The 19479-nt window shown below is 36.4% G+C and overlaps 1 protein-coding gene across 16 annotated transcripts in view; it reads right to left on the reverse strand.

Annotated features, from left to right (window-relative positions):
- Positions 1–19479, reverse strand: part of LOC117604130 (uncharacterized) — a 95859-nt gene that overhangs the window by 2369 nt on the left and 74011 nt on the right. For 9 of the 16 annotated variants that reach the window (XM_076691048.1, XM_076691049.1, XM_076691041.1 and 6 more), the window contains 16 exons: positions 15822–16001; positions 15534–15639; positions 12514–12602; positions 8344–8470; positions 7739–7827; positions 7570–7659; positions 7437–7481; positions 7072–7098; positions 6926–6961; positions 6709–6813; positions 6500–6544; positions 6031–6093; positions 2100–2126; positions 1858–1911; positions 1191–1217; positions 4–39 (listed from right to left, as the gene is read on the reverse strand). In XM_076691048.1, the coding sequence (XP_076547163.1) occupies positions 4–39; positions 1191–1217; positions 1858–1911; positions 2100–2126; positions 6031–6093; positions 6500–6544; positions 6709–6813; positions 6926–6961; positions 7072–7098; positions 7437–7481; positions 7570–7659; positions 7739–7827; positions 8344–8470; positions 12514–12602; positions 15534–15639; positions 15822–16001 (1146 nt within the window). Of the gene's footprint in view, positions 1–3; positions 40–1190; positions 1218–1857; positions 1912–2099; positions 2127–6030; positions 6094–6499; positions 6545–6708; positions 6814–6925; positions 6962–7071; positions 7099–7436; positions 7482–7569; positions 7660–7738; positions 7828–8343; positions 8471–12513; positions 12603–15533; positions 15640–15821; positions 16002–18902; positions 18957–19479 lie in introns of all 16 variants that reach the window. The other 7 variants (XM_076691052.1, XM_076691050.1, XM_034323905.2 and 4 more) reach the window with 4 other exon arrangements.

Here is a 19479-nt window from a genome sequence, read left to right on the forward strand (position 1 = left end):
CACAGATTCGCCTTTAGCACCTTTCTCCCCTTGCGGTCCCTGGAATTGGTACGTCAAAGAATTTATTTGTTAAGTGACGGTCGTGCCTCTCAATTTCTATTTTTTTCTACGTTTACGTAGGTATTGTTGAAAGAACTTTGATTATAGAACATTTTTTAGACGAAAGTTACTTTCAATGGCATGACATGTGACTACGATCACGAATTTGTGGACCAGTAGAAGAAGCAATTTTCTGCTGGATTAGCCCCTTTTACTTGACCACATTTCGCGTTTCTATTAAATGATTAGTTTACATTCTCCAATCTGAAGATCAAAACGGAGAGGATTCTGCGCTTCTCCCTCTGTTTAACATTAACGTCCACTGCTTTGATCGAATTTTAGTAGCACGGAATGGATAAATAAAAGAATCTATTTTCATTGTCAATCCATTGAAGAAAATAGTTAAGGAGATTAAATTATTTCTATGTTCATAAGAGAGAGTTATTGAAAATATTTATTAAGAGTTTGATATTGACTTTGGTACTTTGAGAGAAGTGTATCAAAAGAAAAGATTTTATTTTAAAGAGGTATAATAGATATTTTTAATTTTTGTAATTTTAAAAAGGATTCAATTTAAACTTCCTTTCGCTATTTATAAAATAAGGAATTTACCTCTTTAAAACAAACATTATCTTGAAATTATTTCTGATCATTTCTCCTATTATCAGAAACAACGAGACAAAGTGTTCATAATAAATGAAATATCTCATGCTTGTTTTGCAACAATCTGAACCATAAGAGACCGCAATTATTTTTATCTAATCTGAATCAAATATTTCAATTAAGTTATAGTTAAATATAAACTAAATGTTCATACAAACATGCTGAATCAAAGTGTACTCTCATTAGAATGTATTGAACGTGTACGAATGTCGAAATGTGTTAAATGAAAAACACTATCAAAGTAGTTTTCAACGATATTTAAAAGAACAATAAAAAAGAGCTCATGCTAAATATCTTTGATGTAAAGAGGGAGAAAGGCGCAAAACGTAATTCCAGCCCCTTCTTTTCGTGCAAAGGAAGTAAAGAGACGAATTTTTTTGGGGGTAGTCCCCGGGGTAGATCAGGCAGATGTATCATCGTTACCCCGGGCTGGTTAGACTGTGTCGCAGTCACACCGAGGGGCGAGCGATAATCGAATGCCACTGTACCTCCGCGCCAGGAATTCCATCGGTACCCTGGGGACAAACAGAATGTGTCGTTGGTGTCTCGACGACAGTGTAATCGAGTTTCAGCCGGATGAAATATCGTTTTGAACGTTTAACCGTTGCTGTGATACCAGCTGAACATCGAATTGCGAAAGCACTTTGTGAATATGCCAGAAACTGCTTCGATGCTATGTAGAATTCATTGATCTAATCATTAGCCTGCAATCAGTATTCACTAGGTGTACAAATAAATTCCCGCCACGATCGCATTTAGATATTTCATCCAGCTATTTTTATAGTATTTTGATACTAAATTAGCTACTCTATTAGTCTCGAATCTTAAGGATTTGATTCCTCAGCAAAATATCGAGATTAAGCCAAGTTTGGTGGAAGTTAGAATTTTGCACCGTTAGGTGGTTCGGAATGTTAATGACACGAAATGAGTTCTGTGTACTCTGCACACAGAGTGGTCTGGTAATTTCCCTCATTAAGATCCGATTGAAAATGTTTAATTTGCTGAGGAATTAGTTCACCTAAAGTATATCTAAAAACAATTTTTGAAATGAGCTAAATCAAATAATCTTAAATAGAAAAATAAATAATTCTATTTTAAAAAAAATAGTTTGACTTTGTAGAATATAATAGAATAATTAATTAGAAAAATACTTACAGGTAGTCCCGGGTCCCCTCTTTCACCCTTTGTGCCAGGTTCACCTTGCGCACCCTGTAAGTATTAAGAAACTTAACGAACACTATGCTCTATACCTCATCTAATTAAACAATACCGTTAACATTGCAACCAGCTTAATCTACGCCAGAATGACGAAATCGTAGCGTGGAGCGTAGAAATCGAGGATCCGAAAATCATAAATATAATGTATGGTTAAACGGGTCACCCCGAGGATTGCTCACCTTCATGCCGTCTAATCCTGGTGGCCCCTGAAAGGCAGAGGAAACCTTGTCAGATTCATTGAAGTCACCTGATGATTAATCTAGTATGTCGATTTAGGTGTAATTTATTAAATAAGGAACTATAGTATGTATTAGACGCCCTTTGCGTCCTTGTTCAAACCAACCTTGTACCTTGCCAAGCTCTTTTAAACCCTTTCTTGAATTTTATACGAATTAATAATGCATCTTGGTAAATGGAAAATTTTGTTATAATAATTTTAAGTTTCTAATTCTATAATAAATATTAATTTGGCAACGAGTGTCAAAATTGAATAGTAGAGTCGAACATATTTACAAGTAATGAATAATTTTTCATTCAAACAGACTGAAGTTAATTTTTTTATTAATTATTCTTTGAGAGCTAGACAAGGGTACAATTGATGGTCATTAGGCAAAGGAGAAGACAGAGAAGGAGCTCAATTAAGAATTAGAAGAGAAAGAAAATCCGCGGTACTCATATTAACGTATGAATCAAAACTTATAAACAATTGAACAATAATAACGTGGCGTAACGATCCAACAATAACCGTCTTGGTTGCAGCAAATTAACACGTGTTAATTTTTGTGTGTCTCTGATGATCGTGTCACGATCAATCTTTATGCAGACTCACGAACAGAAGAAAGAATAGAACGAAAGATAGATAAGAATAAAGTGGTGATGATGGTTAAGAAATGATCGTCGGATCGCAGCCGTAACAAAATGCAAAGCGGTAGTATCACTACGAGGTGTGTGATAAGAAGCGTTAAAAATTTTGTAAGGGCATCGTATAGAAGCAAAGGACACAGGCACATGCACATTCTGTTTATTAATTGGGACAAATGTAAAACAAAATTGTTAGAGTTCAAGTATTTCATATACGCAAAAAACACGTCGTCGTATTCTTCTCTATAATTCTTTGTTCTCTTTTCTTTTTCTCTCTTGTTAATTACCAAGGCGCGCCGTTTTACAATCAATACACACATACGCACGCACGGAGTTCTATGCATTTTCCTTTTTTTTCTTTTTTTTTTTAATGCTCGTTTTATATCATGCATGTATATATATGTGTATACACACCCACCCACCCACGTATGTATACATATATACCATACATACGCGTACAGAAATTATACAACACGCATACACGTGACGATCGGTTATCATTTTCCTCCCCCCCCCCCCCCTAACCCGGTTAATTTACGTTACGTGCACCAATGATAAACGCGTATCCACACGTATACCGTATGCGTTTCACTCGCATTGCCATCGTTCAAGATTTCACGATACGAGTGTGTTTCACGCTCTTGTTTTTTGCTTTTTTTACTCAATTAAAAACTACTCGCACTCGTCTATATTTTTCGATTAGGGGCGTACACAGGATAATTTAGGGGTGTTATCGCGATCTCTGCACGAGACAGACCAGATATATTGTTAACACCGTTGTTAGGGCATCGTTATCGTATTCTACACTGTACAGCTTCGTGATTATTCTTCCCCTCGTACGTTCAATCGTACGCAAGTGAACACCTTGCACGTTGCGGGGTGACTAGGCTCGCAAATAAGGATATTCGTAAGTACTGTTACGGGTAGTTTAGGGTTCTTTTGGTTAAGGGGCTGTGCGAAGAAAAAAATGTTTCATTAGTTGTCTTATTTGTTTATGTTCTTTAAGTGTTGGAGAGGAGGTTCTGAGTTAGGCTCTTTCTAGACTTTCCTTTGGTTTTCAAGTTTAGGGTCATGGGGGTGTTTAAAATGATGGATGTTGATATGGACAAATAAGGCACCTGGTGTAACACTTCTTTCTTTATACTTCCCTTTAACCAAAAGAATGGCAATACCGTAATTTAGGCCTCGATTTCTTGTATCTAGTTATCTATTTCTGTTTCTTATCTAAAATTCAATTTTCCTCGTATTACCATCACTTATTCGTTCAATATTTTTCAAATCGTACTTGATCGATAATTATCTTTCACGAAATCTATCATTAAAAATCATGGTTAATAGCTACGAAGTGAAGAAACTATAATTAGCGTAAACTTGATGAGTCTAAAAAATAAATTACATTATTTAAGAAATAAATATCGTAACAAAAATAAGATTTCGATGTGATTCGCGATTTATATAAATTTAGGTGTTTCATTTTTTTTTTTTTTTAACTACCAATCGCGATATTTTAATTATAGAGTTATGGGAGATTTTTAGTGTAAATAATGCTCGTTACGGTATTCGGTAAAGCGTAATAACGAATACCAAGCGGGGAGCGTACAGAAATGAATCAATCGCAAAGAGTGCTACTTTGCATTTTCACCAGGTACGAAAATTTGTCGATTACAGCGGCTGTTAAGTGTTCACGTTATATCACAAAAGCATCTGATTTGTCCTTTCACTTCGTATACATTTCCTTTGTTAATTGAAATACACTGCATAATTATCTCATCATAAACGCGTAACGGCAATTCCGCCAAATGGTCGCGGTCAATTGCCTTTAACTTTGTCGGTACATACTCTTTGTCGTCACTTTTATACGTCTTGCTTCCGAGAGAACCGTTTGATCTGCCTATGTCGAAACATTATACGGAAATACACGGGGGAGTAAAACGGAAGAGAGAAAGGAATTATGATAAATGCTTCGATTATTATTACGTGCAACGAATGCTGCAAGCCAGCTCCCGGTTTAAGTACGAAGCAGCCGTTAACTGAGGCAGAAAATAATTCAAAGGAATAAAAGATACGTGAAACGAATTAATTAAACAACGAACAAGTAGAAACACGATACTATAATGAAAAAGATACTCGAACAAATTTGTTCAATTAACATTTCGTCATTTGTGTATAGTCTTTTTAATCTATCGACTCGTAAGAATGTTTTAAGGCAAAATTTCCTTTTGTACCGCGTCATCTCTATACGCTATTTCGTTATTTCAATTAACAGTTTCTCTTTAGTGTATTATAGGTATACGAATAGCATAGGTAGACACATAGAGCACGTCAAAAGGACGGATGTTAGTGCGATCATCCGCTAAATGTTACGATTGGGTAAAATAAAAATGTACAGCACCGACGTAATGCTCGTTTGCATCGAGGAAAAATAAAATATAGAAGAAGCATCAGAATGAATTCGAGATATCTGTGATATCTATGGAAGACGCTTTGTTTCTCCCCGAAACGTCACTCTCGTCACACATGAAACGAAATCAAAGGATCGTCGTATTCCATTTTTCAACACTTTTTCTCTATTATTTCCACACGAATGCACCCACGTATATATAGTACAAGTCACCTTTAATACCACCACACAGGTTTAAGACACAATTTCCTTGTTTTGCTCGAATTAATTACGGTCTCCTTTAGCGTCGTCTAATTAACGCCCGCAATCTTCGTAACGGACGGTCCTTCTGGCTCTCCCTAATCGTCGTTCATCGATGAAATATTGTTAGTAGCATCCCTGATCGATAGCGATTGATGGAGCTATTAAATCCGTCAATTCGATACACGGAGAGCGGACGCGGGCCGAAATAACCGGCTTTCATAATTATTCGCCAACATTCATTCTTACAATTACGCCTTATACGCTAACGATATGATCTCGTACGCTGAAAACTTCCGGCAACTTTGTTAATCCATTTCAAGAGATCCTTTCGAGGTGTGTTCGAAATAGCGTTGTCTATCGAGTCGCTTCTTCTAGGATCATTTCAGAGGTATAGCGTGTCTTGGAGCGACGACCGTGTTCGTCTATGTACAGGAAACGACACGGTAGACAACATTAATCGAGTGGTAAATAAGGATCTCGTTGAGGATATTACGAAGAAGTACGACGTCAATTGATTACACTGGTCGTTAGTGAATGGCTTATCAATGATTCAGCAGCGAGGCCAAATAACGATGACGTTAGGAGCGAGAGGTCCGCGTTCTTACCATGCCACCAGGTTTCCCGGCATCCCCGGGTTTTCCGGATTCTCCCCTCAGTCCCATGGGGCCCTGTAAAGAAATATACACGGTTTGGTTAATGATTCGATTATCGGCTATTGGTTCTAATGGCTCGCAGCGAGTATTGATGAATTTTGATCGATCGTGTCAATTTTGCTTCCTTTCGTTCTCTTTGGGTTATTCATGGCATTGATGAGTATCGTACACATTTATTTAGGGAGCTCCTTTCTCTTCTTACGTATTCAATAACGAGGTGAATTTTAATTATCTATACATCGACGTAATTAGGATTCTCTTAGGCAAATCAGCTTCCCTAGCTTTAATGATAATATCTCGAATTTTCTTCTAAACGACGTCAAGTATCTATATTTTCCTGATTGATTCGACATCTTGGTATTTTCCCGCGCTTTACAACCTACCTAACCGATAGACCTAATCTTGAGAGGAAAATACGTACGGGTAGTCCCATTGGACCAGGATCTCCTTTGGCACCCTTCTCTCCCTGTAACGTGAAAAAATGGGTACGCGTGAAAATATGTTCTTAGACATTTTGTTTTATTTCTAGCGAGAATGAAATTAATATTTATATTGATCACAAGAATGTGTGTTAAATTATAAAAGTTCTATATCGTAAAATGATTGTAATAATGCACAATGATTACTGACAGGATCGCCTTTGGCGCCGTCGTGTCCTCGGTCGCCCTTTATGCCAGGTGGACCTTGGAGTCCAGGAGTACCAGCTGGACCGGGTGGTCCCGGAGGGCCCATTATCTGTAAACAATTAATCATACAACGTTGAATAGATCCAAATGCAACACGCGCAACAGAAGTCTACAAGTCACAGTTTATAACGAATAAATTCATTAATTGTGATTTTACTCACCACTTCACCGGCGTTCACCTCAAACGTACCGTCTCCCTATAACGAAACGAATAACGTAATATGAGATATTTCTATACAGTCTGCGACTCGATATTCAAGATATCGATGGTATCCGATACGAAATATTATAAATGAAATACACGTACCTGCCTTCGCCTGAGTTTTTTGTATTTCTGTCGACGGAAGGCCCGTGTCGCGCCATGAAAAGAAATAGATTTTATCGTCAAATGGTTGAATGCGTGTCGTTAAAATGGTATGTCCTCGATTTCAAAGCAATTGACACGGCGAGTACTCGTCACGCATTGAAACCAAGGACCTCGAATCACTCATAGCGAAAATTGATGGATATTCAACAACCCTTACATTCAAGTACCGCCACTCTATGCAACAATCGATTATATCTTCTCTTTGTCATTGAATGATGAATAGAAAAATAAAAAAAAAAATCAATGGAAGAGGGTTCGATATTCCATCTGTTGAACGTAAAGTACTGGCGAAGAGATCTACTCACCGATTCGCCCTTCTCTCCTTTTTCACCTTTCAATCCGGGATAACCCTGTTTACCGAGAACACTCGTCACGTTAAACATTCATTGCATCGAACGTAGCGATGGGATAAACGACATTGGGAAATAATTTACATACCGGTGGACCAGGTAAACCCGGTGGCCCCATGAGTCCTGGAGGTCCAATGTCACCGTATTCTCCTTTCTCACCTTTAGGTCCAGAGATGCCCTATGGTCAACGAGTATCATGTAATAATAGTTCATCGATCTCAAACAGAACAGATATTACATCGTAACAATTTGCTTACAGGTAATCCTGGTGGACCCTGAATACCAGTTTCTCCATCTGTTCCATTGAGTCCAGCCAAGCCAGGTGATCCTTGATCTCCCTTTGGTCCTGAAAATAGGAATTCATCCTAAATGCAGGTAAATAACACATTTCCATTCACGAAGGCCTGTTATGTTCATGTAATTAATAATTTTTCATTTCATTTCGTTAAACGTATCCCGATCTTTCGTTCCATCATACATTCATTCGCATATAGATACACCTTTTTATTCGTTCATTCCGAAAACATTCTTCGTAATTAAATATACGTGTAATTTCTCTTAACGACTTTTGGAAATCTTTAGAGAGTCGATAGAAATGTTCATTCGTCTTCGATCGTGTACTGGGAAGGTAGCTGAAATTAGAAGGAAATTGAAATAGTTTCTAAAAGCTTTTAGGTGAGAATGCCTTCAACCAGATGTAGATGGACTACGTTATGCGAGAGCAGAAGATCTGTCAGATGAAGATTGTGGTGCCAAAGAAAAGCGAACTGTTGCCGACGACAGTGGAGGGTTAAAAAGATCGTTCATCGTCATCCATCTTTTTCTCCTGAATTTCGCGGAAGAATGGCTCTTGAAAATCTACCTGATGAGCCCGTGTCTCCCTTGGCGCCTTTTTCGCCCCGGTAACCCCGTTCACCGGGTTCACCCTTTGGACCCGGTAAGCCGGGTGGGCCTCTCATCAATGCCATACCGCTCTCACCCTTGAAACCCTATAATGTAACACTGTAAGGTCAGGTCCAACCAGGTCCTCCATTTTTTCTTTCTTTTTTTTTTTTGAAAAATTCTTTTCGTTTCGTTTTGTTTACGCGAAGCGTTAATCAGGTTTTATTCTTAGGAAGGAAGGTACACGGGGAAAGGATTGGTTTTATCGGACATTGTATTTCATTTCTCATCAATTCTGGCATCGTATCGTATAAAGTGGCCGATTAATATAACGTGCCAGAATTGATTCAGTCGACTACGTTACACAATTAACACACGAAATCTAGACACAAATAGTTAACGTTTACTCGAAAACACAAAAAAGTACTACGGGTATCGCATGCAACAATAGGATTGTTTATTAGGGGGATCAAGTTTAGTAGAAACTGGAAGCTTGAATTTTCCTTTCTTCTTTTCTCTCGACTTTTAATTTTAGACTGTTATTTTTGACGAAATCTATCGGGGGATACAAATTTATTTAATTAATATTTTTCATTGCAAGTTGAAACGTTAATGTCAATTAACTCTTAGAGTACAGAGCACCCCATATGGCTAAGTATAATTTTTTATTATTTTCAAAAACAAATTTTAATTTAATATTTTGTTGGAATTAGAATTAATTGAAATTATATTTATTAGAATTAGAACTAATTTTTATAATTTATAGTTAAAATTTTTTTAAATTACCAAGTGTACCACCAATTATGGAACCCCTTGTATGGTATATCCATCATAGGAAATGTATCATTCACAGTACTCTAAGGGTTAAATTTTAATGTATTTAATAAACTAAAAAATATTCTTTACGACGGTCGAAAGAAAGGAAACAAAGAAACGACCGAATAATAAAGAGGAATCAAAACATTGTCGATGATAATAGACATAATTAATACTCATGAATTAGCGGCGTATGGACACGATGTATTATAAAAGACGAATCAATAGTAAAAGCTACATAGTTCTTTAGGGGGCTTTTTGATACTTACGCGACAATCGCAGGCTTGCATCGATCACCGGTCGATATAGTTGCGAGAGCCTCAAAGCCGGAGGTAGTAGTATTAGTTATTAGTGATTTTGAACCGACACACAGGGAAGAAGTAGTGTGGTGTTACTTTGCTACATTAAACACAAATTAGTTACACAAGCTACGTACACTACGCCAAAGACTACTGACTAAGATAAGCAATCAGTTTCTTTCTCTCATTCTCACTCATACGAATATACCCATGTATACTCTCTTCCTTTCATTTATCTCCTCTATTATTTTACTTTGTCCCTTTTACCAAACACTCGCTATGATTAGGATCTCGCAAATGTTATTTGGACATTGTTAGCTGAATTAAGTTGACGTTGTAACATATTAATTAACAAGGAGAGACTTAGATGTATTCCTTGCTGATTTTAATGGGATGATAGATTTATATTCGTGATAAGGGTAGTAGCAGATGGCTAGAAAATTTTGAGAAAAATAAATTCAAACTCTGGAAAAACTCATGGGTATATTTGGATAGAATAATGTTCCATTTAATAATGGCCATGGTATAGAGGCAATCATAAGAAAATTTAAATTCCTTTTTTTACAATTATAAAAATATTAATAGAGAAAGAAAACAGAAATCTCCTAAGTTATCCCATGACCACTATTAAATGTAATATTTCATTACTCGAATGTACTCGAGTATGGTTTTTACCAGACTTGGAATATATTTTTCCCCAAATTTAGTTGGAGGGCTATTATCCTCCCAAATTTCATTAAAATGAGCGAGGACCACGTCTAAAGCATCCTTTGTAGGCAGAGGCATTAGAACCTTGCAAACTATGCAAGGATCCTTCAGTGTCACGTTAAGGAGCCCAGGAAATTTGAAGGAACGCGTGTCCGGCATACGATTTCAGCGAAAGCTCGGGCTGAAAATGGTTCAATTTTCTTAGCTGGCCACAACTGCTGCCTTTATACCGTCGATAAATTTCACAATTTGCCAGAAAAGGACACTCTTTCCATAGAATCCTTTTCGTATGCGTCCTAGAATTCTTCAGCCCGTTTTTATTTACAGTACATACGCGACAGCTATTAAACAGTCTCACTTAGTTAACGATCTAAAATTCCGGGCATTGAACGTTTTCTCCGACACTTCTCGAGGATAAATCTGTCGAGGATACTTACGGTTACACCTTAAAATAGAAACAAGTTAAAAACAGCGATGAATCGGACAACTTTTCTTTTAAAGCCGTGTGGGTTACAGATTTTTTAGTACGCAGGTGTGTAATTTGGCCGCATCCACCAGAAGAGATTTTTTATTTACCTCTTCCGCGAGGTACACCCTCTTATTAACCGCGTGCCTCTTCGGCGACATATGTGTAGCGCCTCTACAAGTAACGTACAAGTATAATATACAACACCGAGCTAAGTTTCGTGTATATCGCTTCGCGTACGTGTTATTTGCTGCCACCAACGTTTTATCTTTATTTTTTTTTTATTCAAAATATCGTTCACGCGATATTTTATTCAAGTTACGTATTATCAGCCTCGAAACGACGATGTGAGGATTTTGGAAAATGTTCTACTTATTTGCATTTATTTTTATTTTGGAATGGAATTCAATTTAGTTTTATTTGTTTAATAAAATTAATATGGTTCTTTTATTTCTGAAATTTCTTAGTAGGTATTCTGATGCTTAACATTAGAATTGGCATTGGATGTATAAATGAGGAAATTTTTTAAATTATAAATAGCAGAATATAATTTGATACAATTTTGGGTGATCTGTATGATTTATTAAGAGACACGAGATGGGTAATCAATTCTTAAAATGTCATAATATTTTTGATATTAATATTGTAGGATATGTTTATTTTCAACACAAGAACATTTTCCATCCATCATCGTCGCGGCGCCGAATGCATTATAACGGCTAATTGTTTTAGTACACTAAGTAAAAAGAGACAGGTGGTCCTATTGTATCATACGTGTTACATGCCGGCATGCGTGCGTGATAAGATCGTGCAAGTGCTTACCGTGATTTTCATGCAGGTGTATTCAAAGCGTGAATAATCAGGCATTTTGAATTTTGGTAATAAGGAAGTTTCCGGTTAAAAGGATCATTTCCCTATTAATATACAAGGTAAAATATTCAAGAAGATGTATCATTTGAATAACTCATTTATTTTTGACGATTAACAAATTAATATTGAATTGAACCCATAACCCATTTACATTTTAACAAAATTTCATATTTTGTAGTATTTATTTGTATTTCATAAAATATAAAATTTTATCCAAGCAATATCCAACTCTGATGCCTAGTTCATATCAGACGAATATTTAGTTTAATATTTATTTCGAAGTGAGTCGGTCATATTACATAAAATACAACATTTTTAATTCAAAATATCCAGCACTGAATTGAAATTATTGCCCCATATACAGTGTACATACAACCTTCATTAAATACACCCTAGCAAAGGAGTTAAAATACTCTTTAACTATTAAAAATCTATATACTTCTATGAAGCAATTTATTTTATTACTAAGAGCAAATAAATTATTTAAATGATCTATCTTAAATACCTTACCGTGTATAAAAATACATTAAGAAAAGTAGGGGGATTTATTCACAGGAAGATAATTTTGAGGTAAATGGACAAGATAAAACTTTATTTACACAAAAAACCCAAGGAAGGGAGAAAATAAAGATGTAGGACAAAGGTTAAGCCTCGAAGTGCTCGATAGTGGTCAGCGTATTGTTCAAGCAACCAACATTAAACGTTCAAGCGGATTACCATGCATCTTTTCTGTCGGAAAAAAGCCGTAATACGCTTTTCATCGTGCGCTGCATGTCGCAGAGGAATTTCAATACAAAAAGATTGTTTGGAGGAGGTTGTTGAACAGGGATCTCGAAGGGAATGGGGGGAGGGTGAAAAACGAGGAGATACAAGGACAGAGTTTTCTTTTGCAAGGTTTTCCGTGGAAAGTTTGGTCAATTGTTAGGATGGAATAGGTTGTACGGTCGATTTGGTTGGTGGTCGTTCGCCGGAGGACCTCGCTGAAGCTTACCCTCTTCCCTTGCTTTCCCCGGGCACCCTTCTCTGCCGTCGGACCGGGTGGTCCCGTCGGACCCAGCTCCCCCTTCTCGCCCTTGGGCCCTGTGTGCGTGTATATCACGTGCATAAAATAAAACATAACATTCGTTCGTTTCGCACACGCTCTCCCGTTCTCATACGAAATTATTTCCATGTATAGATATATGGGTTAACACTGTCCAACAGCCATTTTGTGTTCCTATATTTAATTTAAGTAGAGATGATATTTAAGTATGTATTAATAAAAAAAAAGACATCTGAAATGTGTTGGACAGTGTAATTTGCTCGAGAAACTCGTTCGTTTAGGTTTGCACATTTTCGATTTCGAATTAAGGATTGTTCTTGCATTGAAGTCGAGATGGTAGTACGTAAGTGTACACGTTAAAACCTTGACAATTGGCGCATGTGTAATAAATATTCCAATAAAGATATATTATTATCTTGATAGCACAAAGTAAAAGACAATTTAAAACTGAACGATGAATTCCAAATGTCTGATATTAATAAGCTCAGCCCACGGTTATTGGTTATGAGAAAGTCAAACAGTGTTCAAATTGCCCTTTGAAATAGAGAACCATTAGAGTGATAAATAACTTGCGGAAAATAACTGCTAGAGGGGAGTTGTCAGTCGAGCAAACTTAGTGATTCATGACGAAGAGATGGGTGGTCACTCAACACAGATATTACTTATTCCTTTATGTAATATGTATCGAGTTCGAATTTAAAATGCATAGTAAGAGATTCAAAAGTTCTTGGCCTATTTTTGAATTATTGCTATTATTTAAAATAATGAAATTCCTGAAGGAGATTTTAATTTTTAACTTCCATTAATTAATTTCTACTTTCACGATGTTACATCGAAATTTCTTAATAGGAACAGATCAATTTTATCAGAATTATTTCCGTAATTTTCAAAAAAATTAACGACCGTTTTCCTATCGAAGGAAGAGAAATGGAATCGGGACAATGAATCGACCTAAGTCTCGAGCTTTCCGTACATATGGTTGATCGTAAATCGTTTCGTGTGGTGTGTGGTTCTCCACACACGCGTGTACGCGGACAAATGACCGTAAGAAAGTGCAGAAAACGAGTGATTTACCGTCTGAACGGTCGTTTCCTTTTCGAATTAGCTCGAAACTCTTTCCGTTTTGCGTGCGTACCGCGAGCGGATTTATATCGTTGCAATTATACCAGCGATTTCACGCGCGATTTCTCACCGAGGGTTACAAGCATACGTATATCCTCGATTTATTCAACTTGATTTCGAGACGACAATTATTAATCGTTTCGTTTCATTGAATATATATGTAGAAAAAAGATTTTTGATAATACTATATAATTTAATTAATGAATATCCTTCTGAAAATTATACAAATTTCTATTTTACTAATTGCTCGTCGCAAATAATGCTCGACGCGATAATTTAAAGCGCCACATCCTGTGTTCATTAGAACGTCTCCTCGCGGACGGGTAAGCAGAAATTTTCTGTCGCTTTGAACTAATGCGAACAGATAGAAGATGAACATCCAGACCGACGCGACGGTATGCATTTGCAAATGTTAAGACGCACAAATGAATTCGACTAACAGTCACGTTTCTAAAAGCATTAACTGTACTACGTTCCAGTGGATCGGAATTAAGACTGTACGGTGGTGGCCGATAGAGGCACACCTTTATGCAAATCAATTCTAATGCAAGAAGGAAGCAGACTCGCGTCGACTACATAAGTGAAATCTGCTCACGTACACTTTGTGTGCGTGCATCCAGTTCGATTCTCTGTTTGCTATTGATCCTACTACTTATCCATACACGTTCACTCGTGTACCGTTAGATGCAACACGATAAGGGTATGTTACAATTGCACATAATTATATCTTTGAAGATTTATGTTTTCTATAATATATTCTATCGTTTGAACTCTGTAACGAGGAGGCTCGTGACCCAGATACACAAAATTAAAATTAGACACTGAAATTTCTAAATGAAAGCCTTTCATGTATTGGGAAAATAATATAAGAAATGAAATTATGAAATGAAAATAAAATCTTAGTTTCATCATCTAAGGGTTAATTTTGTTAGTATTTAGAGTAATTTGTGAATAAGGACTCAAATGACCAACCTACTTCCAATTTTGATGAAATTTTCCAACAATATTGAACTCGAAAAAATATTTGACAGGTGCCTCTTTTTATCGACAGTCATCGATACTGAAGAGGTGAAAATAGCTCTCGAAATTGGGGTTGGAAAATATGTTCAGTCGAATATATTGGAAATTGAAGAGAAAAGATTTAAATATATGGCTTATATGTTTTTGGTCATTGGGTCCGTCATTTGGTTAAAGCAAATGTTTTATAATCATATCACCCTTGTTTGAACCGACTGACAACGTGTCATATAACAATGATTTATAATTTCGCCAGAGGATTTTTTTCATAAAACTATATATCATGGATATATTTAGGTGTTTTCATTTAAATACTCCACTTTTGTAGAGGTGGGTTAATATCCAAAGCTCAACGGAGTTTCAATAAACACTAGAAACAGATAGGAATATTGGTTTCCAACTGTTTATCTGAATTGTTTATGAACGGTATAATACAAGCAAAGTACCATCCCGAGATAGCTTACAGATTATTCATGGAGAGATTTGCCTGATTACGAGATGCTGGACCTTGCAATTTTAGATTTCATTTTATATTTAAAGAAGATAGCTTTGCAACTTCTGTAACGTGGATACGCTACGAAATTACTAGTAGTATAAAATAATGCAAACGAATATATATATGAATGTCACGGATCGCAACAGGTTTTGAACATCGAACCGACCATGTTCGAATGCGCTCTTCGTATAATTATAAGCAACGGTGGCGATTTGAGAAGCTCGAAAAACCGTAATTCATATCTTCTTATGTGGTCGTGTTATGTTTCTTTGATATATTATGCGCGCGGCTATCAGTCTTGGAAGAATTTAAATTATACCGGGTATATGCTTACCAGGTGGTCCTGGTGGACCGGGCGGTCCCTCGAATACTCCAGTTGGAAATGGTTCCCCGTTCAAGGACGTTGTTATACCGCGATCACCTTTATCACCCTTGTCACCCTGCGGAGAAATTAAGGTAATTTCAATTAACGAATGATTTACCTCCATACTAACAAGTTTATCTATTCGTTTAGGTAATTCGTTGAACGTCGGACTGGAACAAAGGAATATGGCGGCAAGTACGTTACGTCAAAAATCGAAATGGAAAATTTCTTTTTTCTTTTCAAGAAAATAAAAATTACCTTAGGACCTGGTAGTCCCGGCGTACCAGCCGGACCAATCGGTCCAATAGGTCCTGCTGTTCCTTTTTCACCCGCTGGTCCAACATCACCCGGAGTTCCTTGTCTGCCTTCGTGTCCGGGAAGACCTTCGGCTCCCGGAGGACCGGGTGGCCCAGGTGGGCCAGGTTCTCCTGGCTCTCCCTGTTACGTTCCAAGAGTGTTACGTCGTTACCGCTTTCTTCCGGCGAGAGCCCTCGACAAGAGTGTCTCTCGGTGCTCGTCGGTTTGTGCCACAAGACGGAAGGGACAGGAAAGGAGCAGTGGAAGAAAGCTGACGGTGGTGAATATACAAAGTGGCAGACAGAAGAAAAAGATAGACAGGAGGAAGACGGTAGATTCGAGAGAAAAAAGTGAAACAGGTGGAAGAGGATCGCGGATAGACGTAGAGAAAGCGCGCGGGCAAACTGTGCGTGGAAAGGCATTTCTTCTGATGTCACGTGAGTATACAAGGTGTTCAAGTAATTAATGACTCGTGTAACTTAGCAGAAATATTGAAATTCAGGTGTGTTAAAATTAAGAGAATTTCCATGTTCCACAAAACGATACATGCCATTTGCGAAATTGCATATCTGTCGTGTGATATTGCTGAATTTGCTGACGTGCGTTAATGTAATATGGTTATTCGATTGCTGAAAATTTGAAATTTAATGTCACCTAAAAATGACATAAATGCATACCAATTTGACTATTGCAAAAATTCTTGTTTTAAAAACATTATCGTCTGAAATTTCATCTCTGACTTCATATAAGTGATGAAAAATTCATCGAGAAAAAGGCGTTGAAAGAAGCCTCCTCCAAGCATTTGTTCTCAAGAACATACTCGCTTATGAAACCAATCTATTGTAAACATAACTAAAGAGGAAGCTTGAAAGAAGAACTTCAGAAGAATATGAAAACACTTTTAGAAGTGAGAAATGCTAGTTGTACAAACACGTGTGATGAGTTATCTATCCACATACCGACTTCTATTTATAAGCTTCCTCGAGGGTACTCTAAACATGGGTGGTACTTTTAAAAAAGAATTCCATTATCAAAGATAATAATTTTATGAAATTTTTCTTATTCTGTTTAAAAGCTCTTTTCAATTTTGTGGATTTAATTTCTCTTCTAATGGAATATTACATTCTCCTTTTAATATTTTACTCTTCCCCTTTAATGGATTGCTGTATTTTTAATTTGGTAATATTTTTAATGTGTGAAGGCAGGAAAGATGAATTTAACTTGAAATTTTTTAGAATTTTACACCACAGCATTTACTATTTTCTAAAGTTGTTGAAGTAGTGATTTCATAAATTTATAGAAATTTATGGTAGAAGGTGATAGATTTATGATACATTTTTATCGTACTTTGCGAGTGTTTTCAAGAATTTCAGTATTTTCCTCGCACAGTTTTCTGTTTTTAGAGCATCATGCAAACACCTCAGGTAACTTTGAAAAAAAATGCAAGTACCGCAATTTGGTAAAAGCTTTTCAACGAGATCTGTCTACTTGGTAGTATTACAATATAAAATGTAGTAAAAGAAACGGATGATTTGAAAATTTTGCCTACAAATAATTCTTTGTGAAACTGCCTAATATCTTTTGTATTTTGAACTATAAATATAGATTGTTATACAATACAATCTTCTTAGGGATATAAAATTTTCGTCTCATCGATCACATATTTAAAAATGATGAAGGTTACTTGTTCTACTTAATTGGAATACAAATTTCAATGTTACTAATTGTGGAACTTCGATAGCAATTACAAACATTTTACTATATCGTACGTAAAGTCATGCAATCTGGAAATATACACAGGTGAGCAAGGCATACGTATTCACATACATACACACGGACGTACACAAGTTTGTACATATATTTACACATACGACTTGGATGCACATTCGTAGTGTACAGTGTAGAACAAAACTGTTCAGCTATTTGAGCTTACTGTATAAATTTAATCATATAAATTACAATATTCCGGAAAAATGGTTTCATTAGTTAAGTTTTGTTTCTCACTGTCTACTACATTTTTCGAGAGATAGTAGTAATAGAAAAATTGATGAAACATAGAAAAATAGCATGCAATACACGCACGTGCACGCACCCTCGTTCCAATGGATGCGTTTGAATTTGCGTGAAGTATTTGAAGGTGGAATGACATGCAGAAAGACCAGGACCGTGCTATTTTTTCTCACTTCTCGTCCTTTTCCTTATCATTTTTTGTCTTTCTTTTCTGAACGTGTTCTAGAGGATACAAAATAAAATTTTACGAACAAATTAAATAAAACGAGCTACTTAACTGTTAAGTTCTGCTTAGAAGATGATAGTATACTTTAAAATAATTTTCACTAAAAACAAAATCTTTCTTAACAATGAATTTTTCAATTTCGAGGAAAGTTTAAAAATGACTATCTTTAATTTAATTATCTTAGTACAGATTTTGAAAATCCAAATGAACTTATCTAACAGCAAAGATTGATTCGTTATACTTCCTACACGGCCCTGAGGAGAAAGGTTCAAAAGAAAAAGATAAAATAAGAAGGTGCCAGGTAAATGTACATGTTTCTTATTGTGATAGACGGGCATAAAGATGAACTTCAATACGTTTCATTCTTCTTCACAAGAAACCTATTCAAAAATTCCTTTATGCACGTCATTGTTCAATTCACCAGGTAGACGATGCATACATAAAAAAGCAAATATTCAACAAAAAATTCTATATAACAAACATTAATTTTTTCTTTCCTCTTAATAATACATTAAAAATCAATATTTATTATTTTCAAAATTTCTTTCGTATTAAATTTGTATTTAATTATTATTTAATAGATATAGTTTGTAGTTGAATCTTTGTCTTATTCAAAATTGGTACCAGGTAGCAATTAAATGATTTGGGCAACTATGGTTTTGCATGAAAAATAGAGCTAATTTTTCAGAAATAACTTTTCTGCAAATAGAGTATGAAATCGAATGCCTGGAGAATCGATGATAAGAAAAGGGGAAAAGGGGATCGGGTAGAGGGAGGAGGGGCTCCGAAAGAGCAGGCGCACTTACTTTCAGTTGTATGATGGTCTGCGCTGAGATATTATGCCCTTGCTCCTGAAGTCCCTAGAAGTAGGTCAACACTACGGGTAAAAACCAAATCGCTACCAGACGAAAACATAGAGAGGGGTTTCGGGGTTTCAACGGGGGGTAGGCGGGATAACCTAAAATGGATCATTTGGGGTATCTCGTTTCTCATTGCTCTTCCGAATCCAAGACATGCCCAGAGATATACCTAAATACTGTAACTTAAAGTAAATACCATTACCAACCAAAAAACCAAATACATTAAAGTGCGACGATCATTTTCAACCCTAAGACCAACCACTTCGATATAGGTAAATATTTAGCTACAAAAATTCTAAAATAAGTCAATTAACAAAACTCATCAATCCAATTAAATTACAGCCATTCTAAAAACAACTTTTCCTCTCCTTTGCGTGTTCTCGCAATCTAGGAAGAGAGTAGTCGCGAAACGAAGCGGTTTTCTCCTCGGTTCGAAGCGTCGTCGCACTTTAAACCAACCATTTAAACCAACGAAGAGAACGCTACACCGAAAGCACCGCACGAGGCAACGACTAGAAATAGG

Source organism: Osmia lignaria, chromosome 11 (genome assembly GCF_051020975.1).
Source record: "Osmia lignaria lignaria isolate PbOS001 chromosome 11, iyOsmLign1, whole genome shotgun sequence".
Classification (NCBI taxonomy): Eukaryota; Metazoa; Arthropoda; class Insecta; order Hymenoptera; family Megachilidae; genus Osmia; species Osmia lignaria.